A 13,279-nucleotide genomic window follows, 5' to 3' on the forward strand; every position below is an offset into this window, starting at 1 on the left:
TGTGGGTGCAGCACTGGGGCAGCATAAGGAGTCACTCAGCTTTAGAGACCAATCCTAGTGCAGAGGCGGACTGAACTATTTTGCACCTTTAAAGGTGGAATTATAGTTGTGTGGTGTGTGTATAGGCTACACTGTTATGCACAGTTATACTTGTCTGCCCTTGTCTTGCCTATGTCACAGTTACATTTCCAAAACTCTAGTTGGCAATGGGGTTTCTCTAAAGGACCTAAAATCCGCATAAAATACAACATACTAGCAAAAATTTCAAAATTTACTACACACAAATTGGCTTCTTTATAACTCGCATCATTCACAGACAAAACACTTGTCTTTTGCTGGACACAAATTTCCCCACAAATACAACATGCTGCTGTTGTTAGCAGAAGCCTATGGCATTTTACATTGTACAAATTAGTATACTGGCTAGTGGAGTTTTCCTCTACTCATGTAGCCAGAAACAACAGCAACATTTAACAAAAGTAACATCACAAAATTTAGCTCCATTTTAACTCACAACATTTCTCACCAAAAAGTGTCTTTTTCTAGACATGTTTTCCCTACAAATACAACATTCTAACTATATAAGCATAAGTCTATGACATTTTATATTGCATAAATTAGCTAAGATCGGTGGAGAGCTTAATTTAGTTATGGTACTAATCACTTTGAAATAAAAATTGCAAACAAAGCCAAACATTTTCTTCTAGGCTTTTTGAAGCCCCACTCCCACTGGGGCTCTGGGTAGTCCCCCCTCCCCCACCACCACTACGACGCCCCTGGTCCCCAGGGCCAGAACCCTCTCCAGCAAAGGAGTTGCTTCTATTCTGCTTACTCGGTCTTACAGCGTGATTTCAAAACAGCCCCAAAGCACCTTTTGACAGCTGGCGAAGCAACAGTGCTACAGCCCAGTTTTAGTAAACAAAGCTTGGCCTTTCCAGGTCACTTTTTTTTTGTAATGCCCATGTATTTGGGGTATAAAGCTAGTCAGGCATACCCTCACGAAAAGCCGCGCAGTCTCCCACCTAGCTGTTTAGACATCAACTCTGATGGAGAACGTGTTTGCTGTTCCCACTGAAGCTCTCACTGTGGGATCTCAATTCTAACAAGCTGACTCTAATTCAGGGGAAAGGATTGATTGAGGGTATATTATTATTAAAGGGATTCAGTTTTGATGAGATGAAAAGAAAACCTAAAAGCACTGTGGCACTGAGAATTTTTCTATGATGGGACACCTGATACATTTTTAAACGGCCCACAGAGTGGACAGATCATGATTCTTTTAAGAAGACAAGTATATCTGTCTGTCTCTGTTTGCTACCTGCCAACTGTCTTTCTCTGCACTGGATACTCAACTCTTTACCAGAGGTTTCTGCTCAGAAGCAGGTGATTATTTGAGAGTTCAGGGACTTATCTTTTCTATTCCCATATGATGAGGTGCCTCTTCATCACACTCAGCACAGCATAACATAAAAGGAACCTAGTAAATAAAAACAATTGTAAAGCGCTTTTTTAATCCCGCACTGGAAACGAGTGTCTATTGCTTTCTTTTTTAAAAGGAGATTACTGGATGGAAATGACAGATCATTATAAATATTGAAAAAAAAACCTTCAAACTGCTCCATAATGTGAGCTGTTTTCTAATTCCTTTGAACCGTTACACATTTCCCAAATGATCAAAGGCACCTATTTTCTCTGAAATGAGCTCTATCTGAAAATATCTAGTTATAACTGTAACATTTATCTCAGCTGTGGGAGAAACTCTGATTGCAATCACAAAATGAGCATTCTTTTATAGTTATAATGTTCAGTAACCACAGCACACAGGCTTGTGCCAAACTTATCTACCATAAATTTGAAATGAGAAATCTAAATGTGTGTGGAAGAGCACACACAATGCCATCCTGAAATATACACATTCATGAATACTGTGTGAAGCGTTCTATGAAGCGTATCTACGAAGAAGGACGCTCCTATTAAAAAATGCATAAGAAATCACCTGACGGCATCAGAGGTCCACTCAAAACTCACCATCCTGTAATTACTGCTTGCTTGGCATTGCTTCTTCAATATCTCTAAATGTCATCATTTTGCACAGTGAATCTTATGTGTTTGTTTAGTCACTCATTAAAACATGACCATTTGAAAGTAGCATCAGCCTAATGTACTCTCTGGTGAATATGGCTTGTTTCTTCAGTAATTGGTCTTTGAAGCTCATGTATGTATCTACAAAGATGCACTTTCAGTTGTGACCATTTTAATGCAGCAATCTTCTGTAGTAATAAGTGATGTTTATTCTTTTTTCCTGTTTTAATGAGGCATTATCAGCACTGACAATCAGATGCTACATTTGCAGCTATAAAAATTTAATCTTTTCTAAATGATCTATCTTGTGGTACACTCAGGGTTCATTCATGCTCAACGTTAGATACAGAGACGGAGATGGAAAGAGTCTTCTGCTCATACTTTGTGTTCATTTCATCCATATTTGTGCATGTTTTCTGAAAGCTTACTGATGAAACGGAGCACTACACATTTAAGAAATGGCAGTACAGAATTAATCAATAATATAGTGAAAATAATTATCTGTCCACATGTTGTACAGACCACCACCATCTAAAAGGTATATCATCATGACCTTCTTCACCGGTGCCTCGTTTGTTAGCGCCATCTATTGGCTGCATCTATGACATCATAAAGGACACATGGAAGTATGAGGGTATTGACCATGCTTGAATGTGACATCTAATTTAAAGGGATTATAATGCCCTAATACGACTGTTCATCTTGATTGCGGTCTTGGTCAATTACATGTGTCTAGTATCGAGTGCCCCAGGAAGCAAGAAGCTAACGTCGCCCTGGTCCCCTCGTCAAAAAGTCTATGATATTTTTCCATTGATTTTTGGATCATTGCAGAAAATAAGCCATGTGGTAGACCAACATTCACGTACTTCATGATAATGGTTATGATATCGACACGGTTTGTTTAGCTAGATAAACACCACTTTCAGGATTTTTGAAGCCTAAATGCAATCGCCAGAAATAAAAAGCTATTGCTGGGCTAAAACAAACCACACTATGGTTGCATCACCATCACTATGAGGCTGTAGTGCCATGTTACATGCATTTCGACATGATGACATTCTGTATTCTCATTAAGCCACTTGTTAGTAATCTCCTTTTTTGAGACACATTAAAGCTTCGAGGCCCGCAAGCGGGGTATTTACTGATATATTTTATGTCATAGAACAAAACTTGAAAGTCTCTTTGGACCTTACTTAAGGCTTTGAACCAAAAACCATTCAAAAAACCCACTGACTTTGATACGAAGGAACCAGTGGTACTGAAATGCTGAAGGATTTCTGGGTTTTAGGACTTATTATGAGTGATGTTACTGAGGCATCATTTTGAAGGTACAGCGTACAGTAAACAACTCAAGTTGGTAAGTTATCCAACCAATTAAACTGTCAAACTGGAGAACTCGGCACAAACTGAGTGAGTACTATACGAAAACAATCTAAGCAAGGATGCCACAGACTGTTATTTGGCTAAACTGTTATCTATAAAACAACACTGAGAGAAAAAAGTTGGAGTGCTGACCCCACACTGATGCATCCAACCTCGTACTTGGATTCTACCAACAATCTTGTTTACAAAATAAGTGCGTATATCTATGAACAGTTCAGACACTATAAATCCGTTGAAGCCCACAGAGATTCAAGCAATGGCTGGGTGCAGAATTTGTTTACAGTTTGACCTCGGCTGAGAAAGTGTTACTGAATTCCCATATTTCTTTCACATCATATAAAAATGAATGCCTAGAGCTATTTGCATAACTGAGTTATGTTGCTTAATGTTTCACAAGCAATCAGCTACTTTTAATTCTACAATATGACAAGACAAACTAATTTCTAATGCAACTGCAAAATAACAAACAATGCTTTAACACTGTGATAAGGAAATCACCATATTTACAAAGAAGTAAGATGAAGTAAAAGTTTTTAATTCTGTCCCCTTTTCCAAACTATACAATTACTTAACATTATGCATGGAGTGAACATAAAGATAACACAATACCCCAAAAATGGCAATTAGGCTCACAACGCACTTTGGTAATTGGCTGATTGTCATATGTATTAATCAAGAGCACTTCAAACGATGAAAGTGCTCTCATCATTACTTTCAATGTAGTTTGTTATGGTGGAGTTTTGACCCCTTCATTGCATGATTCATCCCTCTTAATGAAGCTCCACTGTCATTGTTCCTCATATTGTGGTTTTGAAAAGAAATCTTGATATCCGAGGACAATTATAAGAAGTGAATTTTGTTCTGAGGGACATCACCAGAAAGCCCCAACTCCATGTAGCAATAAAACTCATCTATCATTCGTGTCCTTTACTATTTTCAACTCTCCCCTGTGGGCGCTGTTATTTTGACCAGTGCACCGCTTCTCTCTGTCTTCACCTAGTTTTAACAGTCTTCATCTTTTTCAAAGAGCAAGCAGAGGAAGGAAACAGACAAATGTGGAATTAATAATAAACACAGATGAACTACAGCAAATGACAACTTGGGTCTCCACAAAACAAGAAAGAATGATTTTATGAAGCTTAGTTTGAGAAACCAAAAAAGACAACCTCAACAGCCTCTGAACTCTTTTTGATTCCCCTCCGCTGAGCAGTAATAACGTGTCAAAGTAAGCAATCTGTCAGGGTGCAAGGACTTGGCAGATGCTGGGGGAAAAAAAAAATCTTTTCAGCTGGCTTTGCACGCAGGCAGCAGTCTTTGCATTTACTAGCAACAGTCCAAAGCTGGCAAGGTCAGTTTCACACTTTAAAAACTGGAAATATAATTTAAATGAGACAGTTTGAAAAACATCCAGGGGAGGATATTTGTACCAAACACGTCTAGTGACTGATAAGTGCAGCAGCCAGACGCTCAAACAGACACAAATACCGTTTTTGTTGAATGCTACACAATATGTTTCAGCTTTCAGTTTTGCAACGGAATATTAGTGTCCATATTATACTGCCTTATCCTTCCCTCAATTATCATAAAACACCAAATTTAAACAGTAAATGTGACTGAATATTAACTAAAAGCCACATCTGACAAGTCTGATTTCCTTCTTTCTTTTCATCTTTTTAATATAAGAGCAACTGTGCCTTTAAATGAGTCTTCTGAGCTTTTGTGGAGTCGTGATGTCACAACATACAATATAAACTGAATAACTGTAACGTCGGCTAAAACTTCCACTAACACTTCTGACAACTGGCAATTGTTTTGAATTACAGATTTTTTTTTTTTTTTTGCAAACTTGTTTATTTCTACAGTCATTTTCAGCCATAACTGTTTAAAGATATATAGTTAAACATGGTGGTCCAACCTATCTATTGTTTTGCTATGTCTATTTTTGGTTCTGTGTTGCCTTGCTAGTGTCTTTAATAAACCAAATCTACAGCACAGAAAATAACCAATCTACTGCTTTGGACAGGGGACACTGGAAAACATATTTTAGCCACCAAAAAATTAATATCAGTCTAAGCGTGCGCTGGCTTTGGAATATTTTCACCACCACTTTACCTTAAACACTAAATGACTGACGCAACGGAACACAAGCAACTGTTCTTCAAAGTAAAATGACTGTTTTAGTAAAAGGTAAAAAAGTCAGGTAGCTTTGTAATAACGGCTTCATTTAACCATCAGATAACGGCTGTTTTATGGCAAGGTAGTAAATATAGCGCACACTTGTGATAATGATTTTTAAGGTGGGCTTAGATGGCTAAAAAACTGGACAATTAAGACAGCATTTGCTCAGCGCCATTTCATTTTATGTGCGTGACGCAGGGATATTCTACCCGCAAGTTATTGTAAACAAAAATTGGGATTCAGTCTATAAAGACAGAAAGTGCTGCTTCAGTTATTCTGCGGGCTGCAATGTCAAAGAAATGCTACACTACTGAAGACCCTGAAATACTGACCAATCAAGCAGACTGGGTTTTTTTTGGAGAGGGGGGGTCTAAAGATACAGGTGCTAAAAAAGAGTGTTTCAGACAGAGACAGAATACAGGTCTATTCAGGCATAAACATAAGTGTTTTTTTGGACATTAAAGCATGTAAACTTGTTCTAGTAGAAACCCAAATCACAAGCATGAACGTGAAAATGAGGATAACATGGATAATGAGGATAATGAGGATAATACTGTTAATATTAATGAATGTATTGGATTAGACTGGAATACATTATAAATGGTGAGTGTGATGTCACCTTTGATTCATTAACGTGCTGAGGCGTAATGAGGCGAATGATGAAGAGATGGTCCATATACACACACACATATATGTGTGTGTACATGTGTATGTGTTTGTGTGTGTGTATACTTTAAATGCTTTTAGTAGATTTTCCCCAAATACATTCAGAGATACTGCTTTTCAGCCAATAAGTGGTTCTGAAATAGTTTAACATTTCAGTGCAGTTTGGAAATAATTTATGAATATTAAATGCAGAAAATGTTCTGCTTGTGGGGATGGGATCTATGATTTTATAAAGCTGTTTTTTGATGGTTATAACAAAGTGTCTATTAATGAGGGTCTAACTCCAGTTGTGATTTGAGTAAAATTTTGCCCTGTGCTCTGACAACAGGTGTGATTTTAATTATTACACCACATGCAGACGTTTGACAGATCTCCCCTCTGGTCTTCATCATGGCACATCTGTCCTGTGGCTACATGCTAAAAAGGCTGATTTCCCTCTAGAAAAGACACAGTTGCTGGCAGCTGCTGAGGAGTCAGTTGGTTCCACTGACAGACACACGTGTTTATCACCAGAAAACATTTTTTAGTCTACTGACTCATGCTCTATTGTATCTCCTTCTTGTGGGCATAATTTATTTGTTCCTATTTTATCTCAGTGTTTGGACTCACATGCCATTAATCAGTGAATCATACAAGCTGTGACAAACGCTGGGCCAAGTTTAGAATAATGGCACAGACAAGTAAAAACTTAACTTAAAAATAGACCATAAGAGGTTTATTTATATTCATTTTGGTTTTTTTTTTATTTAGTTTAATCAAGACTGTAGGATCAGAACTGTACCAGCAAGCTTCTTTGCGCTATTGAGCTCCATTAACATATCTCTGGAGAACATAGCCTCATTTTGGATAACAAATGGTTTTATCATTGAGTGTATAAATGATGGACGTGGCTACCTTGACCTCACCCATTGGTTTGTGGAGTGCCGTTTTGAAGCCTTGAGTTGGATCTGACTCATAAGCCCTTTCTACACAGCCTGTTCAAAGTGGGGATATTGTGCTGTTGCTGCCACTTTGCTGTTCTGTATAAAACGTATGTGTTGCAGAATGGGGAGACAGAATAGCCTCACCTTTAAGCCAGGAAGTAACAGAGCCAAAACGGGGAAGCGACAGCAAGAAGGGATAATGGAGGGGCGGATTTTACATTTTGATGGGGTGCTATGCGTGCATCCTCCGCGCGAGATTTTATGACTAATTAAACCCCCAAACCAGCTTTTTTTTCAGTTGAAAAAGCAATATGTATGTGCATTTAGTAGTGTTGTTGATGATTGTTGATTCAAATTTAACTCTTGACATTTGAGTGCAAAGTATTAAAATTTTACATATTGTGTTAGAAATATGCAAGGATATGAATATGCAACTGAATTTTGCTATTGGCTTCTGCATTAGCTCCATCCTTCAGACTGGGAGGTTGCTGCCAGATTTTTATCTAAAACCTTGTCCCATTGCAATCTTCTCTACCTGTTTCATGGAAGTAACTACTACATGATTGCCAAATACTTGAATGACGCTGTTGTACTAGCTCAAATTGCCAGACATCTATTGAAATATCAACTGAAGAAATGTATTTTCTAGTTTTACCTTTTTTGTGCTGTTTTTTCCATTGATTGAAGTTTCAGTTTTTCATTTTTCAACATGTTTCACCAGCTGCTTACTTCCAATCACTGGAAAATATTGCTCATTAATGCTGCTCCCTGTGCAACTGGTAGAAAATGATCTAGGAGTTTGTTATCGTGTGATTGCAGAAAGAGTGGACTAGTTTCCACTTTTTCAGTTAGCTGCCCACCTCACTTTGTCCTGATTTTTATGAGGCCAAAGGGTTTTTTTACACTGTGTTTATAATAGTAAATATAATACTTCTTTGTGCTATTAAGGGCAATTTGTGCCTTGCTGTACAGAGAGTGATGTTTGCTCTCAAATACTCAAAACATAATTTTCAGCTTGTGGATGCAGTTTTTATGAGTCAACTGTCTTCTGAACTGTACTGTAAATCTGAATGAAAATAAAATATAAGGCAAATCATATACGTCAATCTCTCTTTGTAATCATTCTTACGTTTATTATCTATGTACGTATCTCAGAATTTTGGAAATGTAAGCAGCTTCCTGGTGTCTGGATTTGGAAACTACAGAGGGAATGTGCACACTTTGCCTTGGATCATATGAAAAGTGACATTTATGCTTAAAGCCCCAAAATCTGCCTCCTGTACTCACTATGTGCAGCTGAAGATAGTCTCCGAGCCCGTGGGTGCTCTCAACTCGCACCAAGATGGCTTCCCTCTGCTGAGTGCTGAAGCCCACGGCTAACCGGTCGGCTCGGGTGCTCGGCCGCTCGTTGGGGGCCCAGGTATATGTAATGAGAGCCCCCCCTTTCCCAAAGATGTACGTGGTTCCAGCTGGGAAAAGAGACAGAGCAACAAAGAAAAAAACTGTTAGTAATATCTTGGGTTTTTTTTTTTCAGTTTTTAAAGTACCATCCCCAAGATAAAATTTCGATTCCTCCTACTGTCATACACAAACATTATCAGTCATTTAACAAAATAACACAGTAGGCAGCGAGAAACTGGGAAGGAAAAGATTTATTAGGGGAGGTCGGCTCTACTCCTAAATCACAGCTAAGTAGCCTAATTTGCAAAGTATGATGAAGCTTTACATTCACAGATGTAAACAGTTTTATGGTTCCACATGGCTCTCTCTGCAGACACCAAGGCTCGGTCCAACAGTGAGGACATCCAAAACTGAGGGCATAGCTTCGCCCTGCAATGATTTCATAGAGTGAAGCACAGACAGCACACATGGGGCATAGATTACACCGACCACTTGGCATATGTATGGTTTTTATTGTTTCTTTTTTTTTTTTTTTTTAAAGGATTTTATATTATCCATTATTAAAAGCACCACTTCTTTCTTGTCAGTTCAGTTAGAACATAATGTACTTCTCTTTGAGGGTCACATATGCAACAAAAGTAAGACAAGGCACTTGAGTTTTTTTCCTAACATGAAATATGTATCATTTACTGTAATTACCATTCACCAGCTCTCTTCATCCAACTTACTTCATCTCAACATCAAACATCATCTGCAGTAATTACAGCACTTACCAAGCTATTTCATATATGCATTTTATATTTTATAAGGGCGCCCACCCTTATTCAGTAGCCCCCCCCAGAAAATTTAAATAGGGGCGAAGAGATGGGGTCACTGAAAATCTTGGGGTGGCACACCAAAACCATGTCACAGCTGAATTGTAGGAATACTTTTATGCAGCTGTAGTGTATATGCTAGTTAAAAACTACTGTATGTCAAAAGAGTTATGGAATCACATACTGATATGCTTTGGTTTCTTATTTTTCATTTAATCTTAGTAATTATCTTTAGTGTATAAACTAATAGTATACCAGTACAGTTACTGTTTTAATGTGTTGTGTATCTATATATGTGTAAGGTGATTAATTGTTGTATTGTTGTAGGCTGGTTGTCCTTTCCCATTAAAAGACAAATATACAGCTTTAATTTGAGGGAGTAGAGAATTTAAGGAGCAAAAATTTACTAGGAACAAGCTTTCTCAATTACTTTCAATTATTTATGCGAGGGGGTTAGTGATTGTATCGGGGTGACTATAGCCCCTCTTGACCATCTTTCGGTGGGTCACCGCACTTCTTCACATGTTAAAAAAAGAAAAAGAAAAGCCGACCTATTCTATTATTTTTCATTTCCACTAATCACCCTAAATCCTTCACACCGGACGTTTAACATATAGTTATGTAGGTTAGGTTTAAGAAAATAAACATGGTGATGATGAACCTTATAATAACTCAAATTCCTCTTGGTTTCACACGGGACACAACCATCAGCCTTCTAGTGCAAAGTCCTGTGTTTGGTTGACCCATCCACCACCATAACTTGCCGCCTTACATGGATTTCGCTCTTTATACTACTTCCATCTTTTGATTGCAGCCTACACAATGATGTGGGTTATATATACATTTTGGTGAATTATTTTTCTTAGGTTTATTTAACAAATACATGAGATGAGCCTGCGTTGATACAAACACTGCAGCAGCATCATCCCTGTAACTTCCAAGAATAATGTTAGCTTTTACTGTCCAGTTCATTTTAATTCAAAATATGAAAAAGAAAGAGGCAAACATTAAGTTACAGTTTTTTTTTTAGAGAAGCATTGTTCTAAACCTCATTGAAAAGTCATCCACCTGTATTACACTACTGAGCAAGTGAATAGCAAAGAAATAGTGTTAAACCTTTATCATGCAAGTTATTCATCTGTCCTCTGAAAGATTCGGCTCTCCTTGAAATGAATGAGGTATGTTGGTGTTAATTCTTCATTTACAAGTCTGACTGGACTTGCTAAGATACCTGAGAAATCCATGAAGGCTTGCGCTAAAATCCATTTGCTGATCAGCTTGTAAATCAGAGACCTTATCACAATGTGATATGATTTCTTCCTAACCTCTCAGTCACCCCAGATTGTTCATTAAATATGAATTAGCAAAATTTTTTGGTTTGTGTGAGAGAGGCAAAATCAGAGCTATAATCCATTTTATACAGTCCATGCAGGTTCAAGTTGGTTTTCTCAGGGGGTGGATGTTCTTTTCAAGGAGTTTGGACTGCAACTGTTATAGACTGAAAATACCGAAACCAACTGCCTGCCTCAGATGAAAACATCTCGAAAACAGACTTGTGGTCATTACGTTACAGGAGAAAGAACAATTACCTTTAATAGTACATCACAAATACATGTTATTCTGGGTTTGTTGTAACACCTGAAATCTAAGTGTTGTTTTTACAACTGATATGTTCCAGTACCTGAATCTCTTAAGTGAAGCACGGAAAAACACTTGAGACAAAATTGTAGCCTCAATTTCAACCTTGTATGAAGACTTGAGTACTCTTCTGCTGTGTAATGGGCACTTACCACACAGGTTTCTTATTGACAGGATCTAACTGCTGACTGGATGCTTTCTTAACAATGAACACTTACTACTAGCTTGAAAACACCTTGTACTGACTATGACTTTAATTAAAAGGACGGGTAATAGTTATAAAGCAAATTATTTCCTACTGAGGTAATCTTAATTCATGTCTGGGATTTGCAGTCAAACGTGATCCGGTGACATTACTGTGATTACATCAAGAGGTCTCAGTGAGTGGTTTTATTCTTCCTCTCAGTAAATGTTATCTGCATCTGGCTTCTTAGTCTGCCCTCATTTCTTCTGAATGAAATCACTTTTCATTCTGTTACAGTGAGTTTAGATCTCTTTGCTTTCTACACAGATATGTAATGGATTTCTGAACACATTATGAACCCATGTACAATCTAATACATTTTTAGTATCAAATATTACTATACTACTGCTTATAATGTATGCCCCAAAATAGCAGTACACCACTGCAACAATCTCAACAAAAATAAAACTTAAGGCTTCAACAGGCTATAACGCTGCATTTCATTATACTGTACAACCCTTCATGATTTCTAGCTTTGTTTGTTCTCGTGAAACCAAACCAAAAAAGCAGGTAAGCCGTGATGTGGCCACGCACCTTAAACTGAGACCCACTTTTACATCAGGTCTCATTTCAAATTTCACTTTGCAATATAGCCTTGAACTACAATGTTAAATCAGATGCTCAGGAGACTCAAACCTCGTTAATTTTTTGTACCCAATTTTGGATGCCTGAAACCCCGTCCTGACAGATCATTACACATATTAAATCCAACAAGGTTGTGAATGAAAATGTCAAAACTGGATCATTTTGACCTCAACTATGCTATTGACAAGCAGCCTCCAAAAAATGGCACACATGAATTTATAACATGTGAAACACATTTTAACTGTGGAAAAAAATGTGGATTGGCATAATAGATGAAATCTATTTCATGATTTTACATCTTATAATGCCTTCATGTCATATGGTATGGATGGTAGATTTGTGAAAGATTTCCTCATTAAAAACTTGCGATTGTCATCAAGATAGTTATATGATTACAAAGCTGGTGGCCTGACGATTAAGATATTGTGCACTGTTATTTTAACACCATAAGAATTAAATTATATTATTTGAGTTTTTATTACACTGAAGTTCTTCGGATGATTGGAGGCATCCAAATTTGATTGATTTTCAGGGACTTCTGTGTTAGTAGGTGCCAAGTCAAATATTGGGCATCCAGAAAAATCTGAATTTTCAAATTGTAATTATGATTTTTCGGTGACATAAACGCCACTTACAATTTGGAAACTCTAATTACACGACTGTTGATATAACATGACCGCGGCATAAATTCAAATGTAATTTCATCCCTTCTCATCATATTTTGTCGCAAAAGGCTTCTGAAGGTGATTTTCATCCTGAAATATGTTAAGTGTTTCTTTTTTTTGTTTGGTTATAATTATGGCGCTGCTTGCAATTGGTTGGATGAGTGTGTCTGGAACTCGACAGTGCAGAAATAGGTACTCAGAAAAACATCACTAGCAAAAGATGGCAGCAGCCATATACAGAAGGCTTTTGGCTTCATATTTGAACTGTGGGGTTAAGTGGAGACACATCATCCATCTTTACATAGTCCTACAGTCATTGATGCAGAGGGGCTACATTTGGGTTTGGTTTGGTCTACAAAACTACTTGACCAGGGTCAGGAAAAGATCTTCAGTCAACTCACTGAACAATCAACTGACACGACAAATAACTATTAACTTGACTTTTAGTGTTGCACGGGACACAACACTAGTCTCCTTGGTCAAAGTCCTGTGCTTTTTGGACCCATCCATCTCTCCTCCAACCAAGACTTTCTAGCAATTTATACTATGCCTGCTCTAAATGTCTAATAATGATGCAGATGGAGTTGGATTAAAGTCTGGTGTGTCTCATTCTGACATTAAAGGGTGCATCATGCTTCCATATCTGATACCAAGAACCGCAGCCGAGTACTGTTATTTGACACCCTGGGAGTAACACTA

At 37.7% G+C, this 13,279-nt stretch overlaps 1 protein-coding gene across 1 annotated transcript in view; it reads right to left on the minus strand.

The window, feature by feature from the left end:
- nrxn2a (neurexin 2a) overlaps positions 1–13,279 on the minus strand; it is a 125,341-nt gene that overhangs the window by 17,634 nt on the left and 94,428 nt on the right. The window contains exon 16 of the mRNA XM_042499087.1: positions 8,520–8,701. Within this exon, the coding sequence (XP_042355021.1) occupies positions 8,520–8,701 (182 nt within the window). The remainder of the gene's footprint in view (positions 1–8,519; positions 8,702–13,279) is intronic.

This window comes from Plectropomus leopardus, chromosome 13, assembly GCF_008729295.1.
Source record: "Plectropomus leopardus isolate mb chromosome 13, YSFRI_Pleo_2.0, whole genome shotgun sequence".
NCBI lineage: Eukaryota > Metazoa > Chordata > Actinopteri > Perciformes > Serranidae > Plectropomus > Plectropomus leopardus.